Source organism: Cotesia glomerata, linkage group LG6, assembly GCF_020080835.1.
Source record: "Cotesia glomerata isolate CgM1 linkage group LG6, MPM_Cglom_v2.3, whole genome shotgun sequence".
Lineage (NCBI taxonomy): Eukaryota > Metazoa > Arthropoda > Insecta > Hymenoptera > Braconidae > Cotesia > Cotesia glomerata.
Genome location: NC_058163.1, coordinates 4,055,139 through 4,079,743, shown reverse-complemented (window position 1 = coordinate 4,079,743; position 24,605 = coordinate 4,055,139). Strand labels below are relative to the sequence as shown.

The window sequence follows — 24,605 nt, the reverse complement described above, 5'->3', positions numbered from 1 at the left end:
AAAACATTAATTTGCGCATGCGCGCAATTTTTTATCAGCACACTAGCGCCACAGCGGCGCAAAACTACACTAACGCCCTCTCTAAACATTGAAGCTCTAAATTCCCGCCAGAAATTAGTAAAGTTGACAGTGTAGCGTGTTAGCCGTGAGTAAAAATAAATAAATATTTTTTTTAAAACAAATCTAACAAATCTTCTCCCTAAAAAAACTCACTAATAAAAAAACTTATTTTTTTCAGATTAAAATTCAGACTTGTACCTAAAAAAAACTCAGAAAAATTAAAATTAATTAAGAATGTAACCACATAACCTAACTTTGACCACCAGTGCCTTGGTTTAATTTAAATAAAATAAAAATTAACTAATTAAAAAATTACTAACTAAAAAATAACTCATTAAAAAAATAACTAATTAAAAATTAACAAATTAAAAAAATAACTAACTTAAAAAAAATGGCAGCGAATAAAAAAAAGCCCCGAAAAGGAGCAAACGGTTACAAGCTCCCAGAAGCGCTTCCAGAAGGAGAAATCCTCCAGGACTTAAGCAAGCACCAGTGGATCCTAGGAAAGTCCATCGGAACTGGCGGATTCGGAGAAATTTACTCCGCTGCATCATCTAACAAGCCAAAGAACCTATCAGCGGTGATAAAAATCGAGCCTCATGGAAACGGACCGCTGTTTGTAGAGATGCACTTTTATATGCGCAACGCCAAGCCAGATGACATAAATTCCTGGCGCAGCAGCAAGAAGCTGACTCATTTAGGCATGCCAAAATTTTTGGGGTCTGGGTCTCATGAATATAAGAGCCAGCGGTACCGATTTTTAGTGATGGAGCGCTACGGGAAGGATTTATGGAAGCTCTTCTTGGAAAAAAGACGTAAATTTTCTTCTCAAGAGGTTATAAATTACTCTTTGCAAGTGATTGATGCTCTGGAGTACATCCACAATAGGACTTACGTCCACGCTGATATCAAGGGAGCTAACTTGCTGATGGATTTAAAGGATGAAAACAAAATTTACCTGGTGGACTTTGGGCTGGCTTCTCATTATACTAGTAAAGATTTTAAACCAGATCCTAAGAAGGCTCACAATGGGACTATTGAGTATACAAGTAGGGACGCGCACTCTGGAGTCCCGACTATGAGAGGAGATCTGGAGATCTTGCTGTATAATGTTATTCAGTGGATCACTGGAAGTCTTCCTTGGGAGGGAATTCTTAAAGATTGTGTTGCTGTTCAGAAAGCTAAAGAAAAAGCTTTTCAGGATGTTGATAGCTTTTTGGAGGGTTTGGAGGGGCGGGAGGGTGTTCCGGGGTTTGTTGGAGAGTTCATGAAGCTAGTGAGTAAATTAAAGTTCAATCAGGCCCCGGATTATGATAAATGCAGAGAGATCTTTGAGGAGGGCAAAAAGGAAAAGAAAGACAAGGGGAGGAAGACAAGGGAGATTAAGACCCGGGTTGAGGAAGTTAAGGAAGATAGCAGGAGGGTCAGGGAGAGAACTCCCAAGAGGACTCCCGAGCCAGCGAGGAGGAAGAGGGAAGGGACTCCTAAGCTGGAGAAAGCGGAGATTCCTAGGAGGAAAAGTCCGAGGGTTAAACCGCAGGTCTCGTTGGATGAGAGTACTGTTGGGGTGGTTGTGGATTGCAAGAGGGAGAAGCTTAGGGATGTTAAAGCGATCGTTGAGGCTATGGATAGTGATTCCGAGACGGAGTATGATGTTAAGATTGTTAAGAAGAAGAAGGTGGAGAAGAAGATTGTCAGGAGGGCTAGGAAGAAAAGTGAGGATGAGGAAGAGGTTGGTGAATTTTTATAATACTTACATTGATGAAAATTAAGTTAGCTGATATTTAAAAATTTTTAGAATTTTTTTTATTGAAAAAATTATAAAAAAATTGAAAAAAATTTTTAGTTGTAAAAAATTTGAAAAACTTTGAGTGCAATTTTTAAAATATATTTTTTTTATTATTTACTGAATGAAAAAAAAAAAAAAAATTAGAAATGTCGGCTAACTTTAGAATTATAAATTAGCCAATGTTTTTAATTTTTTGATAGTTGTATTTATTTAATTAGAGCTTAAAGATATTTAAAAAAAATTTCAATTATAATTTTTCAAGATTTTTAGAAATGAAAATTTTTTTTTAATTTTTTCCATAAAAAAAATTCTAAAAATTTTTAGATGTCGGCTAACTTAATTTTTATATTTTTATAATACTAAAATTAGCTGACGTTTTTAATTTTTTTTTCATTTATTAAATTAGAACTAAAAAATATTTTTAAAAAAATTTTACTTATGGTTTTTCAAGTTTTTTACAAATGAAAAATTAAAAAAAATTTTTTTTTAATTTTTTCCATAAAAAAAAATTCTAACAATTTTTAGATGTCGACTAACTTAATTTTCATTTCATTTTTTTTTTTTTTTTAATTAAATAGGACATTTAATATTGCAAACGTTTGACTAATTTAAATAGAATTTAAAAAATGAAGAATTTTTTTAATATTCTGGGTGAAATTTTTATCTTGATTTTTTTGAAGTAATTTTTTCAGTACACAGAAAAAAATTTACTTTAATCAAGTAAATAATTTTGAATAACTTGATCTTCTTGTTTTGAGTAGAAAAATTTTTAAACTAAGAAATTTTTCTTGTTTTCAGTAAATTTTACTTCATTCAAGAATTTTTCGTCTTGATTCAAGTTAATTTTTTTTTCTGTGTAAGGAAAATAAAAAATTGTAAGATATTTGGTAATGAGTTAAGATAAAATTTTTTTTTTTTAATTTTGAATTATTTTTTGTGGAATTAGGAATTTTTCATTTAGTAGAGAATTTAAAAATAATGGTGGAATTTTGATTTAAATAGTTAGTTTTTTTAATACACTATTTGTGGGTACTCAAATGAAAGCTCTTGATGAGTGTAACATCGAGATGAGCTTATATCTTTAAAAAAGTCAATAGTTAAGAAAGTACAGTGCAATTTAATAAAACTCATTATTTTATAAAGCAAAATTTTATTTCTTTATAGTTGTCAAGTCACAGCAGTCACGTAGTGACTGCAAGTTTGCTAGTAATAATAATAATAAATTTTAACAATCTAATCAACAATAAAACTACAATAAAATAACGGAGTTGTCGATTAATAATAGAATTTAAACGGATTAATAAGACACTTCTTTAAAAATAAATTTTTAACTCAAAAATTAAATTTTTTATTAATAAATTTTATTAATATTATTAATTAATTTTATTAATAAATATTAGAATTTTAATAGATCAATAGATCAATGAAATTTCTTATTTATAGAATTATTTATAAATAATATAATTCTAATATATCAATTAAACTTACGATTAAAAATTAAATTTCAATGAATCAATAAAAATTTTATACTAGTAACAGAATTTTAATGTACCAATGAAACTTACATTTTAAAAGAATATTTACAAAAATTCAATTACTGTCAAATACCTCTAATTAATTTAAAATTAATTATTTCAATCAAAATATCAAACCTAACTCAAAAAAACAAAATATATTTCAGATAATGCCTAGAGGTACAAAATCCCGCCAAGCAAAAGTATCCAAAGTGACCCGCCAGGCCACGGTGGACTCCGATGAAGATATGTTTGATTAACTTAATTTGTTATTTTCTATTCTTATAAATAAAACTTTTCATTTTCTAACTCATAAATTTATTCAATAACCCTATAAACAACTTTACATTAAAAAAAATCTCACTTTTTAGCCCTGAGAGCTTGGGGCGCACTAATCTTAACTTTTCCAGGAATATTCCTAGCCACCACTTCGTCCTTGACTGCCTTGAGCAGGTCTTTTTCCCTTGGAGTCGCAGCTTTGTCTTTTAAAAACATAGCAATGGCCGTCTTGGCCGCTTTTCCTCTTTTCCCGGTCCCGGGCATCAATTTAATCTTGAACTTATAATTAACCACCGTGGAATAAGGCGCGATAACAGGAACGGCAAACAAGAGTTCATCTTCATCAACAGGCTTGCCGGTAAACTGATCCAACATGTCTAACTCAGGCGCTGGACCGACTTCTTCATCATCTTCCTCGCCTTCAGGAGCCTGTTTTACCATCATAGGCTTTCCGCCTTTTTTCTTCTGCTGGTTCTTGTCCAAGTGAATATTCTTCTTCTTCTTCATCCTCCTTTCTTCCCTCGCCGGGTTGGGCTTGGTCATCTCCATGATAATCCTTCGGTCTTCTTCATCCTGGTCCTTGTATTTCTCCTTTATTTTCTTCAGCTTTGCCTTCTGGCCTCGCTTCGGCTTCCCAGAATCTTTTGGTTCAGCTTTCGCGGGATCTTTAGAATCCTCTTTGGAAGTCTCTGGAATTTTTGGTTTGCTTTTCTGTGAGTGTTTAACTACAACCGGCTTGTCATCTCCTAAGTACACTATTTCTTCTTCCGGCTCTAATGGTCTTTTATTATCAATCAGTAATTTTACTTTAGACCCAGTTAAATCTAATTTTATCTGAGTGTCTGGAAAAAGTGACTCTTGATCAGAATCAGAATCATTTTCTTCAATTGCTGGTAATTTTTCAACGGTTTCTTCTTTATCGGCATCATCTTCATTATCTTCGGCGTCAAAATCTTCTTTACCTACAAAACAATATTAATTAGGTTAATAAAATAAAACATAACCCTTTCTGATAGCTAAATTTTGGTGCCAACTTATCAGTTACACAGAAAGAACAAGATTACACTGGATAAAATTCCAGATTTTACTCAGTGTGATCTGTAGTGAAAAAAAATTCAGATAGTAGCTAGAATAATCCAGATTATACTGAGTGATAACTGGATTATACTCTTATTATACTTTCTAGACGCTAGAAAGAAATTGGCGCAGATATCACTACGTATAATCCAAGATTCTGCTAAGTATAATCTCGGATTATCTCTAGTAAAATCTTACGCGGTATAATCTTAGATTTTACTGAGGTAAACAGAAGATTACAAAGAGTATAATCCAGATATCACTCAGGATAATCTGGATTATTGGTAAATAGTACCGTGTAAAAAGTCCTAAAACCAAAACCTGGTTTGAGTAGTTAACTTTTTTAACGCCAGATGGCATGTACGTCAGCGCCATAAGAATACATGACCTGGTTTGAGTAGTGCTGTTTTCGACCACGAGGTGGTGTCTTGCAATTTCCACTTACCAATATTAACTACTATCTGAATTTTTTTTTACTACAGATTTCACTGAGTATAATCTGGAACGTTATCCAGTATAATCTTGTTCTTTCCGTGTTGACAAAAAATTGTTACTAAAAGTATACTCATTGTAATCTCCCATTTCTCCGAGTAAAATCTCAGATTATACCCCGTAAGATTCCATTGGAGATAATCCGAGATTATATCCTATAGAATTTGGATTATTCTCAGTAGAATCCTGGATTATACCCAGTGATATCTGCGCCATTTTTTTCTAGCGCTTAGAAAGTATAGTAAGAGTATAATCCAGATATCACTCAGTATAATCTGGACTATGCTAGCTACTATCTGAAATTTTTTTTCACTACAGATGACACTGAGTATAATCTGGAATGTTATTAAATGTAATCTTGTTATTTTCGTGTTGACAAAAAATTGTTACCAACAGCCGTTAATTCAAAAATTTTCGGTAAGTTAGCAGCAACTTATCTGACACAAACTATTAATCAAAAACTCTAGCTACCAGATATACAATATCGACGGAAAATTTCCGGACAACCTTCTTGTTTACTTTTTAATTTAAATATGATACATAAACATATTAAATTGATCTATAAAGAAAATGCTATTTTATTTTACCAAGTGTGTACGATCGTGTCATTGATATCTTCTTGATTTATTTTACTTTTAATAAATTTCCATCTTGTCCGGAAACTTTTTGTCGGTAGCTGTATATTTGATCAAATGAAAATATATAACCTTTAATTTCTTCCTTACCTTCAGAGTCATTACCATCCGAGTCGTTCCCCGAATCAATATCAATCTCAACATCATCTCCTTGATCCCCAAAGACACTTTCATCATCTTCAATCCCCCTAAACTTCCTCTCTCCCTTATGCCGCTCAATACTTCCATCCTCAAGCCTGAACAAGAACGCCAGTCCCATCACCAATTGACAAGGCGGCAAGTAATTCTTCTTCCCCCTGATCATAAACGACCCGGTAGTCAAATACTCTCCAGTCGGGGCAGTCTTGGACACCTGGTCATGATGAACCCACCAAGCTCCAGCGACCACCTTAGCATCCCAAGCAACACTGTACACCACCGCCATGGTTCCAGCTTCAGCCAAGCTCTTCGGCGGGACCGGATTCCCACTAGGATTCTTCACCACAATAGAACTCGCTCCCGTAAGATCAGCATGGACATAAACATCTCCAGCCCTGAGATACTTCTTAACAATCAGTTCATTCTGCTGCATGTCCCTCCCTCCAATCACCAAGTAATTCTCACTAGTAATAAACCAGTAGAACTTTTCAAACCAGTACACCTTCCTAACCTTGTTAATACTATGAATCGCCTGGACCTCCTTCAAAGTCTGCTTAGTCTTCCTCTCAGCGGACTTCAGCGCCTTTCCCTGAGACTCAATCGTCTTCTGGTGCTTCTTCGCAGCTGACCGCTTCTGGTCAAAGTATTTCAGCGCGTTTCCATAAGCAGTTTGTGCTAAATCAATGTCCACAAGCATCGGCTTGATGTTCCTCTCCACATCTCCTTCATTCTCATTACTAGAGTCTTCACTGTCATAAGGATTGGTCAAGTAGACGGAGATATGATTAGTCTCCAGCTTCAGGGCTTTGATAGCTAGCGCAACCGGGTCACCCCTGACCTGAGCTTCGGTGATCAGCACCTGGATGTCTGGCCAGGGCATCTGGTTCGCTAAAGCGCTCTGGATCGCGAGTATAGCATTGTCCACCAGCTCCTGGTTCAAGATTATCATCTCCGCTTTCTGCTTGTCGGTTTCTTGGTGAGCTTCTAAACCAGCCAGTCTCTGATCGTGGTCTTTTTTTACATTCTCTAGTTTCTTCAGCGCCTCGCGTTCCTGCGCAAGAGCCTTCAAGTCCAGCTTCTGGCCCTCCATTGTCGAGTAGTACTCATCAACTGCCAGATCAAAACTATCGAACTCCTTGAACGGCTGGTCTTTAAACTGTTCCAGCAGCCGGGGATGAAAATCGATGTTGGCCAAGATGAATTCCTGGCTATCAGCAGCCTTCGACTCTTTTTTCTGTACAATGTAGCCTTTTGATGGACTTGTCTTTGCTTGCTCCATCAAATTGCTAGCTTGGTTCAAGGCTACCATCAGTCGGTCAAAATCCTTTTCTAGGAAAAAACTCTTACCGACTTTACAGCCAGGCGCAAATCCGTTTAATAAAAGCACGTGGTCTATCAGCGCCGACCCGAACTCGCAAAGAGGGTTTAAAATTTTTTTTAAAGGGTCTCCGGTTTTGGCGGAGGATAGTTTTTCATTGATGAGTTCAGGAGGTGACATTGTGGTTAAGTGAGCGCGGTCTGTAGGATACTTCTCGCGAATTGCCAGCCGGATTTTGTCGCCCTCTGTGTGGGGTCGAAGGATGTTTAAAATGGTGAATTCGTGGTCGGTAAGGACGATGTTTCCTCGGTCGTAGACTTCCAAGATCACATGGTAAGCCGCTTGGTTGCTGCCGAATTGAAGGTCTACCATTCGGTCGCATCCAATCTGGGTTAGAGATTCAAGGCGCTTGTTTTTTAAGTGCTTGCGCATTTTCATGCTGAAGCCAGATGGCGCGACGTTTTTAGGCCACTCGAAAGCGGTTGTGTGAATCCGGTTCCCGGATTCGAGAAGTAAAACTTTCTTTTCTTCACTACGTTGCAGACGGATTAGGTATGTTCGGTGGTCTATGTCGTAGATCTGGTTCACTCGCATGCCCACTAATCTGAAAATTAGTTTTTTATTTATACACACTGATAGAAGGATTTTTTTATATTTAATAAGATTTATTAACTGTTAATAAATGATTTTTTAACATCATAGGATTTAATAAATATTTATTAACAGATAATAAAATATTTATTAAATTTTAATAAATATTTGTTAATAGTAAACAAATATTTATTAACAGTTAATAAGTTTTTTATTAAGTACAATTTATTAACTGTTAATAAATATTTATTTGAAATAAAAAGTAAAAATAGCGATTTTTTTTCGACACTTTTTATAACTTTATCGAATACATAATGCTTTGCATTTTTTTTTAGAATATTGAAAGTTTCAGTGCCAACTTATCAAGTTTTTATTCAAATTCATACATTAAATTAAATATTAATATTAATATCAATCAATTTTTTATTAATATTTTTAATTGTAAAAAAAATATCTAAATTTAATTTTTCGTCTTAATTTTTACAAAATTGATTTTTTTATAAATTAATGACATTAAAGTTAGCAGTCACTTGACAATTTTTAAATTAAAAAAAAAAATTATTTTTAAAAAATTGCATTTTTCATTTCTTAAAATTTCTACGTCAATTTTTTTTTTTATAATATATTTGGTAAAAAAATTCTTAAAATTGTTATCTTTTAAATTAAATTTCATTATAATTTATTAAAAAATTTTTTCAATTAAAAAAAAAATTATTACATAAATCTTAATAATTTTTTTAATAAATTATTAAAATTTTTTTTTATACAAATTAATTTTGTTCAACAAAAATTTTGACCTTAGAACAAAAATATTTTTTTTTTAATTTATAAATATTTTTTATTGCTAATTAATTTGTAAAAAAAAAAGTGATAATTTGATACTCTGATTTGATACACTGATAGAAGGATTTGTTTATATTTAATAAGATTTATTAACTTTTAATAAATTATTTATTAAATACGATTTATTAACTGTTAATAAATAATTTTTTAACATCATAGGATTTAATAAATATTTATTAACAGTTAATAAATTATTTATTGAATACGATTTATTAAATGTTAATAAATATTTGTTAACAATTAACAAATATTTATTAATAGTTAATTAGTAATTTATTAAGTACAATTTATTAACCGTTAAATAGCAATTTTCTTTCGACACTTTTTATAATCCTATAGCTGGAATTCATTATACTAATTGAATTTACTAAATAAATTAAGGTTTTTAATATTTAAAAATATAAAAAATAATCATGAGCTGTGATATAATTTGGTATTTTACAATAAACGTTATTATAATGCAATATAATTAATGCAAATAATTTATAAAGATGATTTTTGTTTATTAACTATCTTCATATTATATGACATTGCAAGCGAAACAAATTCACTCAACAAAATAATTATTAACTGTTAATAAATATTTGTTAACTATTAATAAAAACTTATTAACTCTTCATAAATGTACTTTCCTCCCAAATAAATATTTATTAAATGTTAAGAAATATTTATTAAAATTGAATAAATTAAATAATTGTCTTTAAATAAATTAAATTATTAATAGTTAATAAACCCTTCTATTAGTGCACAGAAAGAAAAATTTCTTGACTGGAGAACAAAATTTTTGGCTCAAGAAAATTTTCAAATGCCTGAAAGAACACCGAAATTGTGTTGGCCGGAGTAAAAATTTTTTCTGAAATTCTATGCTTGGTGGAAGTCATTTTTTCTAAATTCAAATTATCATAAATATTTGATGGGGCATTCCATGCGAAATGGGAAAATTACTAAAATTTTTAAATTTCTCTAATTTATTCTAATTTATTATCCAAAGTCTATATTTTACTAATTTGTAAAGAAAATTTTTTTTTAATAAATAAGAAAATCGATTTTTCTCTCCTAGTAACTTTTCAGCCGTCCTAACTTATATCCAGATCAATTGTTGTTTTAATAGTTTTAAGAACAAATTCATTTGATGTTTGCTATTAACTCACTTATTTATTATTATAGTTTTAAAAACAAATTTTTTTATGTTCGTTATTAATTAACACCTAAGTTTATCAAGATTGTGTTGTCAGCATGCTAAATCCTTTATTTGTGTTTTTTAATTAGTTTTTTTTAATTATCCTAAATAATTTATAGTTAAATATACAGAGTGTCCTAGAAGTAACGGACGCCATTGTAGCATCTGATAAACAAAATAATTCTGAGACGAAAAGTCCTTAGCCATTTTTTAATCAGACGCATAGATAATTAATTATTAATTAAAATAACGTCCTTTATGCGTTAGAGAGAGAGCACTAGTGTCAAGTTAAGTGCGTTCCAACGAAGACGCTTGCACGTGTGAATGTGTAAGTAAATATGTGTGACTACGTTAGCTATAGAAACTAGTTAGTCATACAGTTAGTTGTGTCTTTGTTTGGCACATACTTTACTGGACACTGGCGCTCTCTCTATAACAAATAAAGAGACGTTATTTTTAATTAATAATTAATTATCTATGCGGTTAATTGAAAAATGACTAAGGACTTTTCGTCTCAGAATTATTTTTTTCATCAGATGCTACAATGGCTTCCGTGACTTTTGGGACACCCTGTATAAACAATAATGTTTCTAAGGTTGAAATAATATAAAAATCTTTTTAATAAACAACTTGATGAAGACATTTTGTACTTGTCCTACCAGTCGCAAATGCTTGTCCCACCAGTCACAATAAAAAAATTTTTTTAATTGTTTCTACGTAGGTAATCAATCTAACTCTTAATAATATTGAATGTTTGTAGGATAAATTTTGTATTGAGAGGGAAGTATTTTTTAAAAGTTTAGTGGTCGAACTGAAATTGGACTTTGAGTATACCTTGATAAGAGAGAAGGATTTTTCGATGTCCCACCAGTCGCACTCAGTCAAATGATAATTACGAGAAGCTTAAAAAGTAATCGAGGTTTTTGACAAAGAGATGTTGTTAATTAGTTATTCTTCTATATTATAAGATAAATTTTACTATAGTATAAGTTTCAGTCACATAATTATAACTTATAATTGATGGAATTCCTGAGTCAAATGTCCTACCAGTCACTATTGAATGCCCCTGATACAATAAATTTTTATATTTGATCAAGATTTTTAGATCCTTTAGGGAAGCAGCACTCCTACTTCAGCTGAGAAAAAAATTTTCACAGCTTGAGAAAATTTTTCTCTTGAATATTTGATACCCATTTTATATTAGTTTATCGTGCAATTATACATATTGAATGAAAAAAATGATTCAATATTATTTGATCTTCCCATTTGACATGTTAATCAATAAAAATATTAATGAAAATTTACATCTATCTTTATATTAAATTTTTTGGAGTAAGAAAGAAATTTTCTCAAAACAAAAAAATTTTCTTCTATCAAGATCTAAATTTTTTGGAGCAAGAGGCTGAATTTTCTCAAAATAACAAGATTGTCTTGACTTAAAGAAATTTTCTTGGACCAAAATACTTATTTCTTAAAGCAAGAAATTAATTGTGTTGGAATAAGTGAAATTTCTTGTCAAAAAAAAATTTTTTTTTCACTCAAGAAAATAATTGGTATATTTAATATTTAATGTTTTGAACTGACAGTAATTTTTTTTAAATTTTTTAATTAATTAGAATTTAATAAAAATTTATATGATAATTATCCTTATTACAAATGATTAAATATATTTAAAAATTATTTAGGGTGTCAATATTTAGACCCCTGTGAATAATTGGAGCTTTTACTTTATAATTAATAAATATTTACTGACTGTACAGTCTTTATTTAATATTAATATCATTACTTTTATATCCAATTGGTCAACTACTGGTCTATTTATCCTAAATGTCTTTAAAGCATCACCAAATTATTCTTTAAAATAAATTAAAAAAATTTAATTGATTTTTTAATAATTATATTAAATTTTCTAACCAATAATTTCAATAAATTATTGAAAAATATTGAAATTTCTAAATTAAAAAATTTGACAGGTCATTTAAAAATATTTTAACCAATTTCAATTTTTTCTTATCATATTTTAACTAATATAATAATTAATTATTATCAATTAATTTATTATGTCAATTATAATGATTACTTTTTTTAATTGAACTTAATATCAATCTAGTTCTCAACAATTCACGCGTTAAATCAGTACACCAGTAAATTGAAAAAATATTTATAAAAATTAAAAACAAGACAAATTTTTACTGCAATAAAAATGAATTATTGAAAAAAGAATAAATTATTAATAACTTACTTTTGTAATTCTGCAATAGAACATACTAAGTCGTATGTATCAAACCTGGTCTTCATTTTTACCTATATTACAAAATTTTCCACGTATTCAAAAAATATTTTTTATTTAAAATTAAATAGTTTTTTTTTTTTTTTTGAATTATTTATCTTTATAATTTATTGTTTAATATCTAAAGGTTATCACGTATTTTTATTATTTTATTGTGACACATGCATACATGTTCACAACAATGATACAGGTTATGTTTTTTTTTTCTAACTATCGCTAGGAGTGTTTTTTAAGCGACGATTATTTGTTTTCATGAATCGACTAGGATAAATCCCACAATAGATGGTGTTATGTGTTATGTCCTAACTCTAGTGGCCGCGCGTGAATTTATTTTATTGAGTCTAGATTACCGACGTGGTCGTAATTCGCCCGGGAATATTGAAATACTCAACTTTGAAATAGCAGGAATGAATAAATATTAATAAGGTAAAAGCCCCAATTATTGGCGGGGGTCTAAATATTGACACCCTAAATTATCTTTAAATATATTAAATTATCTGTAATAAGAATAACGATCAAATAAATTTTTATTAAATTCTAATTAATTAAAAAATTGAAAAAAAAAATCACTTTCAGTTCAAAATATTAAATATTAATTATTAAAAAGAATAAAGTTACCACCAGTTCATCAAATCAGCTTACGAGCGTCTATTTTCTTAACAACTTTGGTTAGAAAAGCATTTTTTTTAACTGCCGAGTTTAAATTAATTTTTTCATGTAATTATATGACCTATTTTTAACTTCCCGCTAAGAAAATTGAAAATTTTCAAAAATCGGGAAGTTATTGGTTTTACCCCGTTTTTCGAAAATAGAGTTTGCATCAGATCTCGACGTTTTGAGGTCCTAGGAAGCTTTCCTGATTATTCCCGCGAGGGTGTCACTATGTCTGTATGTGTGTGTGTGTGTGTGTGTGTGTTTTTTTTTTTTTTTTTATCTTAGGGGGGGGGGAATCCTTTTTAAGGATTCCAGGCATAGCTGTTCGGCCTGGATATGTGGCGACTCGACGCAGCGTCATACTAAAACTCGACGCTAACGCCCCTACCCACTAAACCCTAAACCCCTTTTCTTCTTTCCTCTAATCCCTCATGGAAACCGCCGTCAGGCATTACTTCGTGAGGGGAGGATCTAGCTACTGCTATTCCTTCTGGTGGCTAAGGTGTTATTTTTCCTTCCTTCTAGTTTCTGTCATTTGCCCTTTTTCGTTCAATGGAACGCAGCTCTGTAAGTACTTCGGTGGTAAACGTGCTTGTGGCGTTCCAGGCAGCTTCGGATGATAGCATTTCTTCTACTATTGACTCTGGTGTGATTTTCTTGTTCAGGATCTTCTCTAACTCATCACGCTGTGGGTTAAAACGAGGGCACTCAAAGAAAACGTGCTCCGCATTTTCAGCAACTCTTGGGCAAGACGGATACTCTGGGGAATTATCGTGCTTAAAGCGATGAAGGTACTCCCGGAAACAGCCGTGTCCTGACAACATCTAGGTCAGATAGTAGTTGGCCTCGCCGTGATTCCGGTTAAGCCAAACGTCAATCCTTGGTATAAGTCGATGGGTCCATCTTCCCTTCTCCGCAGCATCCCATAGTAGTTGCCATCTTGCTATACTATGTTGTCGCTCTTCAGTTCTCAGTTCTTCAGCGCTCAGTGTAGATGACCTCTTTCGGTGGTATAGGTTCCGTCTTTCCTCAGCTAGGACTCTAAGAGGCAGAGTTCCAGAAATGACGCACACTGCCTCCTCGGATATTGTGCGGAAGGCGCTTGCAACTCTCAGTGCACTTAATCGGTAGACCGGTCCGGCTTTCCTCCATGATTCTTGGGTCTCCAGCGCGTCTGCCCAAACGGATATTCCATATGTGAGCACTGATGTGACTACTGACGACAGCAATAGTCTCCTGCTCTGCTTCGGGCCTCCAACATTCGGCATCAGTCTTGATAGCCTAGTTACCACCGCTGATGCTTTAGCACTTACGTGTTCGACCTGTTGTTTAAAGTTCAGTCGGGCATCCAGCGTCACCCCCAGATATCGGATAAATGGTTGCGATGTGATCTCCTGCTCGCCGACATTCAGCTTGATGTTTTCTACGATCTTTCTGCTGGTGATGAGCACAGCTTCAGTTTTGTGCTTGGCTAACTCCAACTTCATCATCTCCATCCATAGATTAATCCGGCTAAATGTGATATCGAAAGCCAGATTGATCTCTTCCAAGTGTTTCGCGACAATCACTACCGCTACATCATCGGCATATGCAACAAGTTTCACTTCTGATGGTAATGCAACTCTCAGGAGACCATCATACATGATGTTCCACAGCAAAGGACCCAAAACCGAGCCCTGTGGCACTCCTCCGGTTATTTCGTACTCCCTTGGACCGTTTTTAGTGTCATATTTGAGGACTCTGTCTGTAAAATAGTTTGCTACCATTCTGCGCAGGTATCCTGGCACTTCTTTATCTTCGAGAGCTCGCATGATGCAGTATCAGTTAGCGGAATTGAAGGCATTTTTGATGTCCAAGGCAGCCACTAAACAATACTTCTTTCTGCCACGTTCCCATCTCTTTCCAGCGATTGCCTCCTTAGCTGTATCGACCAAGAGGTTGATCGCATCCAGCGTTGATCGTCCTTTCCGGAAACCATACTGGCCTTCTGCTAGGAGTGGATCGACGACTGCTTCTATTCGTTGGTGCATTATACGCTCTAATATCTTACCCGCTGTATCCAGCATGCAGAGTGGTCGGTAGGATGATGGCTCGTCCGGTGGCTTCTTCCCTTTAGGGAGAAGTACAAGTCTTTGCTGTTTCCATTTTCTAGGAAAAATCCCTTCTTTGAGGCACGAATCGTAGGTATCTAAGAATAGATTTGGCGCTGCTTTAATAGCTGTTTTTAATGCGATATTCGGGATTCCATCCAATCCCGGCGCCTTATTATTCCCTACTCGGTTGCACGCCTCCATCAGTTCCTCTTCTGTGACAGGTGGAATATCTTCTTGATTTACTGGCAATGAAGAATAGCCGAACTTACTTTGTCGAGGAAACAGCGTAGAAACTATTCTTTCCAGGAGCTGTGGACACGTAGGTGATGGCATTGGCTGGCGCTTCAGGTGTGTATGTGTGTGTGTGTGTGTGTGTGTGTGTGTGTGTGTGTGTGTGTGTGTGTGTGTGTGTGTGTGTGTGTGTGTGTGTGTGTGTGTGTGTGTGTAAGTATGTAAACCTCTTATAACTTTTGAACGGTTGAACCGATTTCATCGCGGTTGGTGCCATTCGAAAGGGCTTTGCCGAACTTAGATTTTCTGTTAATTAGAACCGATTCGGACCGATAGATTTTGAGAAATTTGGAGAAATCTAAAAAAAAAGTAGGAAAAAAAATTTTTTCTGAAGTGGTTTTTTTGGGATAACTTTTAAACGGCTCAACCGATCGATTCCAATCAGCTCGAAAACTAATCAGCTCTCAACCTTGAAAAACCACGTCGATCGCCGCCAATCCGGTCAAAATCGGTTGATTCGTTCGAGAGATATCGTGAACGAAAGAAAACCGAAAAAAGTGTTTTTTCAGAGTTACTCCGAAATTTCTAGTTTGACCAATTGAAACTTAGAAATTATTTATAAGGCTTAAAAAACTACGTAGAATGCCGCCAACCGCGTAAAAATCGGTTCATTCATTCAATAGTTATTGCGGTATGAACATTCAAAAAATAGGTGTTCTATGAAACTTCTATCAGACTTTTATCAGCTCAAAGAGCTCAAAAGCATAGAAAAGGTATCTATTTGAGCTCAGAGAGCTTAAAACAACACACAGATTGCACTTTTGAGCTCGAAGAGCTCAAAAAAGCGGCCAGGTATTAACGGAATTAGCGGGAAGTTGCAGGGATGGCCTTTAGGGTCAACCGTTTTCCTAATTTTTTTTTAATTAACAGTACATGAAATATTTATAAAATTAAATAATCGAAATTAATTGTATGCTTTATAATATTTAAATAATGGGAGTCAATAACTAGTTCATAATTTTTATGGTGAATCCCATATTGACAGCCAGTCAACAGCGCTATGACGCCTTTTTTTCTAAGTAACAGGGGACGAAAAGTGGGTTTACTCTGAGAATCCTAAATGTCGAAAACATTGGATAGACCCAGGACAACCAACAACATCAACACCAGAACGTGATGTTTTTGGGAAAAAAATATTGCTTTGTATTTGGTCAGATGAGTGGGGCGTACTATATTATGAGTTACTCAAACTAGGAGAAACCGTTACCGGAGAACGCTACAGAAGTTGTCAATTAAAAAAATTAGCTAATGAAATCAACAGTAAAAGACGATTTGCGCGACAAAAACCTCGACCAGTGAGATTGCAGCATGATAACGCCAGGCCTCATAGAAGTTCAATTGTCCACTAAATTATGAATGATTTACGGAAGGAAGTTTCACCGCACCCGGCGTATTCACCAGACCTTGCACCGTGTGATTTTCACCTATTCCGATCATTGCAAAATTACTTGGCTGACAAACACTAACAAAATGAAAAAGAAATACAAAAAACAATGGATGATTTCATTTCATCAAAAGATCAAGCCTTTTATCGCCGTGGGATTCATCAATTGCCTGAGCGTTGGCAAAGGGTAGTAGATGCTGATGATGGTTATTTTAATTAAAATTTGTATTTTATTAAAAATTTTTAAATATATTTTTTTTTGTCAAAAAACGGGTAGAACTTTTTTGTACACCTAATATTATGAATTTGTTTAATCTATAGAAAATATCATTTATGGATCTTAACGATTATAATAAAATGGATTTGTAAATAACAATCGAAAGAATATTAAAATACATTGGTTCTGTTATTCTTTATTGACAGATTAATTCATTAATTATAGTTGCTGTTACAGGTGAATAATTAGAAAAATATTTAGTGACTAATTACATAAGTAACATCAACATTTAGTAAAAGAAGTAATTTCATTATATGCATTTCCCGCCGGCACCGTGAAGATTACTATAATCGCATCTCAAACCGCTGCAGCATGAAGCGGTAGTTATACACTAAACAAAACATGCAAGTAAATAAATCATAGTTACTAATTAATTATTAATTAAGAATTTCTATGAAATTTGATAATCAATACAAATAAGTGAGAAAAATAATATCAACAATATAAGTAACATTAAATAATACGTACACCCTGACCGTTCCCTTGACAGCCCATGACAGATGAAGAAATCAATATATTTGCCAGAACAGCAATCAAAACAATCAACACAATGAGTTTTGACATTTTTTAATTTTTGAACAATTGATTGCTGTATAAAAATAATTTAATAGATAATTATAAATAGTTCTAGTCGGTAAAACTCATAAATATATATATTTTTATTTTATTTATGAAAATAATTCTTTAAAATTTACTCACCGTTTCGAAGCGTAGGAAGCAGTAGATAGTGTTTTAGACAAGCAGTCGAAGATAAGTCTAACTAACTTTGGTGCCGATTTATATATTGTGCTTATCAGGAAAATATTATTATTATTATTATTCGATTAAATAATCGACAGTTGTTTGGCTCATAGCTGCATTTCCTGGATGTTGCAATCCGCCGAGGAGATATATTAGACAAGATTACTTGCGATTACCAAGGTCTGCAAGTAACATTTACGATAAATCATCTTCAATTTAACGCATACGACTTTGGAACTCGTTGCCAGCTAGGCTTACAACTGTAGATGATTTATTGACTGAATTTCAGAATCGCTTGTTTATATTCCTTCTCGAAAAAGATGTTCAGCTACACGGAAAGAAAAATATGGGAACTATTCCTATAATTTTATGGGAACAGTTCCCAGGCAATTAAAGGAAGTGTTCCTATAAATTATGGGAACAGTTCCCATAATTATAGGAAATTTTCCAAAAATTATAGGAACATTTCTTATAATGGTATAGTAATGGTTTCTATAATTATAGGAATGATTTCTATACAATTATAGGATCTATTCGCATAAAGATATAGTATTGGTTCCTATATCATTATCATTACCTATACACATAAAAAAAAGAATTGGGGCTGCCACATGATACATTCCTGTGGCAGCCACATAATTTTTTCATGTGGCTGTCACAGGATTTTCCGGTTTTACAATATTCGTTTGATTGATTAAAATTAAAAATATGTTGTTTTATTGTTGACTTTGATTTAACTAATTTAAATTCTAAAATAAATAATAACCGAATAAAAATAAATTATATTTACTGTTAAATACTTTGATTTCAATAATTTTTGCAATTTTAGTTTTATGAAGTTAAATTGTGATAAATTGAAACGTTGTTTTATTGTTGACTCTCAGTTCACTAATTTGAATTAAAAAATAGATGATTTATTATAATTTTCGTTAATTGTAGTTCCAATATATATTTTGTACTTTATTTTATAAATATAATAAATGATTGACGGAGAAAAATTGATCAATTAATGATTTCATTACTATTTTGTTCGTTTTGGTGAGAAACCCCATAAGTCAATCGACTTCGAATCATTATTATAAGTAGTAGTAATTAACAATTAAATATTTTTATGCTCAAATATTTTTAGGGATACTAACATTATTATCATTCATCATTGGTTCATGATGTTTATGCAAACTTAACCGAGAAAAATGTTTTTTGTTTCTCCTGAAAAATTAAGTATTTTTGACTTATGGGGTTTCTCAAATAAACAATTCACTTATATTTAGAAATTTATACTTATATTGTTATTAAAAATTTATTTGCCAAGAAAATTATTGTAAACTTATAAATATTAATGTATAATGTATATTACTTTGATAGCCTTGAGGGAGCAAGGCTTTAAGGTCAAATAAACCAGTTAATCTATCTATCTATCTATTATTATTAGTATTATTTTTATTATTGAATATAACTAACAAAGGCACATTCGTTGTTTTATGACAATTAAATAATTACACTGACGCACTATGACTAATAAATGATAAATTTTTTTTGTTTGAAGTTATCAAATAATTGCTGCCCATATTATAAAAAATCTGGAAAACGGTTGTCCCTAAAGGCCATCCCTGCAACTTCCCGCCAATTCGTTATTTAAACGCTTGAAATTACACTTATGACGTTTCTGAGCTCTTCGAGCTCAAAAATACAATTTGAATGTTATTATGAGCTCAAAAGTCTGATGGAAGTTTAATAAAACAGTATTTTTTGAATTTTCAAACTGCAATAATTTCTAAATGAATGAATCGATTTTCACGCGGCTGGCAGTATTCCACGCAGTTTTTCAGAATCTATGATATACTTTTGAACACAAACTGATCGAACCGAAAATCTTAGAGAAATTTGAAAAATTCACTTTTTCCGAATTTTTTCGACAACGATAACTCACGAACCAATCAACCAATTTTCACGTTCTTGGTAGCGATTGACGTGATTTTTTTAGCTCTAATAATTATTTTATTTCGTCAAAAACGATAAAAAAAGAAATCGTGAAGTTATGTGAAAAAAACACTTTTTTCGAAATTTTTCGTTTTTGATAACTCTCGAACGAATTAACCGATTTTGATGGGACTGATGGCAATCGACGTGGTTTTTTAAGCTTAAGAGCTGAATAATTTTTGGAATTGATTGGTAAAGCCGTTTAGAAGTTATTCCAAAAAAACGATTTTTTTAAATCTTTATTTTTGAGATTTCTCAAAATCTAGCGAATCGAATCGATTCAAATTTTCACGAAATTTAATGGCAATAATACTCTTTGGATCGTCACCTAATTCGATCCGATCGGCTGAGCCGTTTAAAAGTTATAAGAGGTTTACACACACACACACACACACACACACACACACACACACACACACACACACACACACACACACACACACACACAGCCGCACGGACACCATCGCGGGAATAGTCAGGAAAGCTTCCTGTGACCTTAAAATGTCGAGATCTGATGAAAACTCGATTTTCGCAAAACGGGGTAAAACCAATAACTTCTCGATTTTTGAAAATTTTCAGTTTTAAAGGACATATCTTTTAAACTTCAATAAATTTAATTTGTTTCCTTTATAAATTTATCAATAAATTTTATTTATTTCCTTTTACAATCCGCCCAGTGAAGCAGGCGGGAACGACTAGTATAGAATAAAATGATTTTTAACTTCCCGCTGAGAGAATTGAAAATTTTCAAAAATCGGGAAGTTATTGGTTTTACCCCGTTTTGCCAAAATCGGGTTTTCATCAGATCTCGACGTTTTTAGGTCACAGGAAGCTTCCCTGACTCTTCCTGCGATGGTGTCCATGCGGCTGTATGTGTGTGTGTGTGTGTGTTTTTTTTTTTTGTTTTAAGGGGGGGGGGAAATCCTTTTTACGGATTCTAGGCATAGTTGTTTGGCCTGGATATGTGGCGACTCGACGTAGTGTCATACTAAAACTCGACGCTAGCGCCCTTACCCACTAAACCCTAAACCCCTTTTCCTCTTTCCCCTAATCCCTCATGGAAACCGCCGTTAGGCATAACTTCGTGAGGGGAGGATTTACCTACTGCTCTTTCTTCTGGTAGCTAAGGTTTTGTTTTACCTTTCTTCTAGTTGTTGTCATTTGCTCTTCTTCTTTCGATGGAACGCAAGTCTATAAGGACTTCTGTTGCAAATGTGCTGATGGCGTTCCAGGAGGCTCTTGATGACAACACTGCTTCTACTATTGTCTCTGGTTGGATTTTCTTCTTCAGGATCATCTCCAGCTCATCTCGCTGTGGGTAAAATCGTGGGCACTCAAAGAAAACGTGCTCCACGTCTTCATTGATTCCTGGGCAGGACGGGCACTCCGGTGAATCATCATGCTTCAAGCGGTGAAGATACGTCCGAAAACATCCATGTCCTGACAACAACTGCATCAGATAGTAATTGACCTCGCCATGACTTCGGTTTAGCCAAACGTCGATCTTCGGTATGAGACGGTGTGTCCATCTCCCTGTTGTCGCGGCGTCCCACTGCGATTGCCATCGTGCGATTCTGTTCTGCCGTTCTTCAGCTCTGAGTTCCTCGGCACTTTGTGTGGTTGTCCTCTTTCGTTGGTAAAGGTTCCGTCTTTCCTCAGCTAGGATTCTGAGCGGCAAAGTTCCGGAAATGACACAAACTGCTTCCTCTGATATTGTTCGAAAGGCGCTTGCAACTCGTAGGGCACTCATACGATATATTGGTCCAGCTTTTCTCCATGAATCTTGCACCTCGAGTGCGTCAGCCCAAATGGATATTCCGTAGGTGAGCACCGATGTGACTACTGATGACAATAGTAGCCTCCTGCTCTGCTTTGGGCCTCCGACGTTTGGCATCAATCGTGCGAGACTAGCTCTCACTACTGACGCTTTCGTACAGACGTGTTCCACTTGCTGCTTGAAGTTGAGTCGGGCATCAAGCATCGTTCCACCCTTCCATCTAGTTCCTGCGATTGCCTCTTTGGCCGTATTAACAACCAGGTTGATCGCGTCCAGGGTTGATCGTCCTTTCCGGAAACCATACTGGTTGTCTGTCAAGAGTGGGTCGACTACTGCATCTATTCGCTGATGGATGATACGCTCAAATATCTTACCCGCCGTATCTAGTATGCAGAGTGGTCGGTAAGATGACGGTTCTTCTGGCGGTTTCTTTCCTTTAGGTAAAAGTACTAACCATTGCTGTTTCCACTTACGAGGAAAAGTCCCCTACTTGAGGCATGCGTTGTAAGCGTCTAGAAATAATGTTGGTGCTGCCTTTATGATGGTTTTCAAGGCTATTTTAGGAATTCCGTCCAATCCCGGCGCTTTATTATTTCCTACCCGATTACAGGCCTCCAACAATTCTTCTTCAGTGACAGGTGGAATGTCGTCCAGTTCATCTTGCGTTGACTGATAATTGAGACTGTGTTGCTGTGGAAACAGCGCAGTGACGATTTTCTGAAGGAGTTGGAGACACGTAGGTGACGGCATTTGTTGTTTCTTCAGGTGCGTCATGACCACCTTATACGGCCGACCCCACACGTCTTTGTCGACCTCGTATATGAGCTCTTTCCAGCATCTTCCTTTGCTCTCTTTTATGGCCTTATTAAGTTCACGACGAGCTTTTTTGTACTCTTCGATCAGCACTGCAGAGTTAGGTCGTTGATAGCCACGCTGAGATATTCTTCTCTTTCGATGACACTCTTTACGGAGGTTGCTGATATGATCATTCCACCAGTATACCGCAGGTCTTGAATTCATAACACGTTTGCGAGGCATACTGGCATCACAAGCTTGTGTTACTCGCATCATCAGGGCCTTAGTATGTTCTTCTGCACATCCAGTCTCTATCGGATCACTATCGAGGGCTGTTAGCAATACTTCTGGGTCAAGAGATTTCACCTTCCAACCGACGGTGTTAAATTGCTTGATAGGCCCCTGAGGTTCTGGTCGTTTGACGTTTCCCAGAGTATCGCATGATGGTCACTGGCAGTGTAGATGTCCAGTACCTTCTAGTTAGTATTACCTTTAGCAAAGCTGGTACTGACAAAAGTGACGTCTACAATCGAGCTTGCGTCACCTTTGGTGTAGGTCGGCGTGTCACCACTGTTGAGCAAGACTACATCTAGTGTAGAAAGAGCTTCTAGCAGCTCTCTTCCTCGTGCATTAGTCTGCTTACTTAGTTGATGTACACCAATACTCTTTGCGGGAATGAGGTTTATTTGTTGTATCTTTGAGGGGTATTGAGGTGCAGTATTTCAGGTCTAAGAATGATAATGCTTTTGGGTCATAAGTAATAGCTTTTGTGTTGGGACCTCTTTTGACGTGGTATATTAGGGGTATACTGTTTGAGTCTTGTATGTAGCCCAGACTGTCCAAGTAAGTGAATATTTCGGGAGGAGTGAATCCCGACTTCATTGCTATTTGAAAATATGCTGGTTGTGGATAAAATGGACCAGATATTAAGCTGTTTATTGTGGAGGAGGAGGCACTAGCAAAGTGATTGCGGCATAGACGTATGATATGGTTGTCGATACGCTCTATTTTATCTAAGTTTAAGAGTGTGAGGTTACTATAGTATTTGGTGTAATTTGAGTCAGGTGTCTTGTACATGTTCAGACAAGCTCTCAGACATTGTCTTTCAAATTTCTCAGCTTTTCCATTTCAATAGGTGGGATGTTAAACCATATAGGACAACCATATGTGATTATTGGTCTAATCAAGAGTTGGTAACACAAAATTTTTACTCTTTTATTCAGAAATTTAGAATAGAATCATCTAGACAGGCTTTTAAATTGTTTCTTTGCTTTGGTAATTTGTGTGTCTATGTGTGAGTAGAACTTTAGTTTATTGTCTAGGTAAACACCCAGGTATCTTACTACGTCTTTATGAAGGACTAGTTTGTTTGAGTTTTTGTTTTCTTGAATTTGGAAATTTTTCCAATTTTTTCTGACATCACAATGTGCGTTTTTTAATGTCGGTCGGAATAGGATTGATTCACATTTAGAGGTGTTCATTTTAAGTTTCCATGTGTGGAAGTAGCTATTGATATTTTCGAAGAGCATCTGGAGTGAGGTATTTATAACTGTTGATTTATTGCCGGTGACATAAACTAGGAGATCGTCGGCAAACGCTATGGCTTTCTTGTCTTCGTCTACGTTTAGTCCGTATAGAGATAATAGTGTAATGGTATAGAGGTTAAATAAAAGAGGTGAATTTACTGTACCTTGTTGTAGGCCGTTTGAAATATTGTAAGAAAGCGATGATAGTTCAGAGCCGTTTGATACCCGAAACATTTGGTCAGGTAAAATGTTATTTGCTTTACAGATTTTGAGGATTGCCTGGTTTATTATCACCTCGAAAATTTTACTTTTATTAGGTAGCAGGTTTATGGGTCTATAACTTGAGGGATTAGAGTTGTCAACGCTCTACGAGTTAAGCTATCTGAGACACTGCCCAAGGATTTTATTTAGTCACCTCATAAGGTGTCAAAACTTAGTCAATTTTTTTTTTCATTTTACAGATAAAAATAGCTTAAATAAATTTATATTTATTCCGTAAATTCAAAATAATAATCGTAATTAATGATTCAAATTTTTGATAATTATGAAAATCTTGATTTTGAAATTACGGTGAAATTATTAATTGTATAAAAAAGTTCTGGAAACGAAATTGCTTAAAATTTATTTAAAAAAAAAAAATATCTCATAATAATTTTCCTTGATAATAAACAATTTTGCCGTAATTTTGAAATTAAAATTTTCGTCTAATAAAAAACTCAAATCCTTAATAATGGATCCGAATTTGTAGAATTACAGTGAAAATATTAGAGGTATAGAAAATATGTTAAAAGTTGAGTTGAAAATGAATTATAATTTATTAACTAATGAATTGTTGAAAAAAATATTTCCCGATTAAAAAAACAATAGTTATTATTACATTT

The 24,605-nt window shown here is 33.9% G+C and overlaps 2 protein-coding genes and 1 long non-coding RNA gene across 7 annotated transcripts; 1 reads left to right on the top strand and 2 right to left on the bottom strand.

Moving 5' to 3' along the window:
* The first annotated feature begins 30 nt into the window (after positions 1-30).
* Positions 31-3,672, top strand: LOC123266624 (serine/threonine-protein kinase VRK1-like). Its single transcript, XM_044730944.1, has 3 exons — positions 31-145; positions 239-1,792; positions 3,531-3,672. The coding sequence occupies exons 2-3, from the start codon at positions 452-454 to the stop codon at positions 3,621-3,623; spliced, it is 1,434 nt and encodes a 477-aa protein (XP_044586879.1). The 5' UTR covers positions 31-145; positions 239-451; the 3' UTR covers positions 3,624-3,672.
* LOC123266622 (nuclear export mediator factor NEMF homolog) lies at positions 3,665-12,392 on the bottom strand. Its single transcript, XM_044730943.1, has 3 exons — positions 12,159-12,392; positions 5,937-7,906; positions 3,665-4,604 (listed from the first exon to the last, which is right to left on the bottom strand). The coding sequence occupies exons 1-3, from the start codon at positions 12,212-12,214 to the stop codon at positions 3,724-3,726; spliced, it is 2,907 nt and encodes a 968-aa protein (XP_044586878.1). The 5' UTR covers positions 12,215-12,392; the 3' UTR covers positions 3,665-3,723.
* A 4,629-nt stretch (positions 12,393-17,021) lies between these two features.
* LOC123266760 lies at positions 17,022-19,969 on the bottom strand. Of its 5 annotated transcripts, XR_006509856.1 has the most exons (5): positions 19,108-19,122; positions 17,905-17,974; positions 17,605-17,828; positions 17,374-17,494; positions 17,022-17,236 (listed from the first exon to the last, which is right to left on the bottom strand). It is a non-coding gene; the product is annotated as an uncharacterized LOC123266760 (long non-coding RNA). The 5 variants fall into 5 exon arrangements; XR_006509855.1 differs by lacking the exon at positions 19,108-19,122 and adding an exon at positions 19,955-19,969 and having other exon boundaries at positions 17,605-17,974; XR_006509853.1 differs by having other exon boundaries at positions 17,605-17,974.
* Positions 19,970-24,605: the final 4,636 nt, after the last annotated feature.

Bases quoted from the DNA above. Each gene is read 5' to 3' on its own strand.
- LOC123266624 (XM_044730944.1), top strand. From the start codon at position 452: ATGGCAGCGAATAAAAAAAAGCCCCGAAAAGGAGCAAACGGTTACAAG. The intron at 1,793-3,530 runs GTTGGTGAATTT...AATATATTTCAG, and splicing joins AAAGTGAGGATGAGGAAGAG to ATAATGCCTAGAGGTACAAA.
- LOC123266622 (XM_044730943.1), bottom strand. From the start codon at position 12,214: ATGAAGACCAGGTTTGATACATACGACTTAGTATGTTCTATTGCAGAA. The intron at 7,907-12,158 runs GTAAGTTATTAA...ACTAATTTTCAG, and splicing joins TCTATTGCAGAATTACAAAA to ATTAGTGGGCATGCGAGTGA. The intron at 4,605-5,936 runs GTAAGGAAGAAA...ATTGTTTTGTAG, and splicing joins GGATGGTAATGACTCTGAAG to GTAAAGAAGATTTTGACGCC.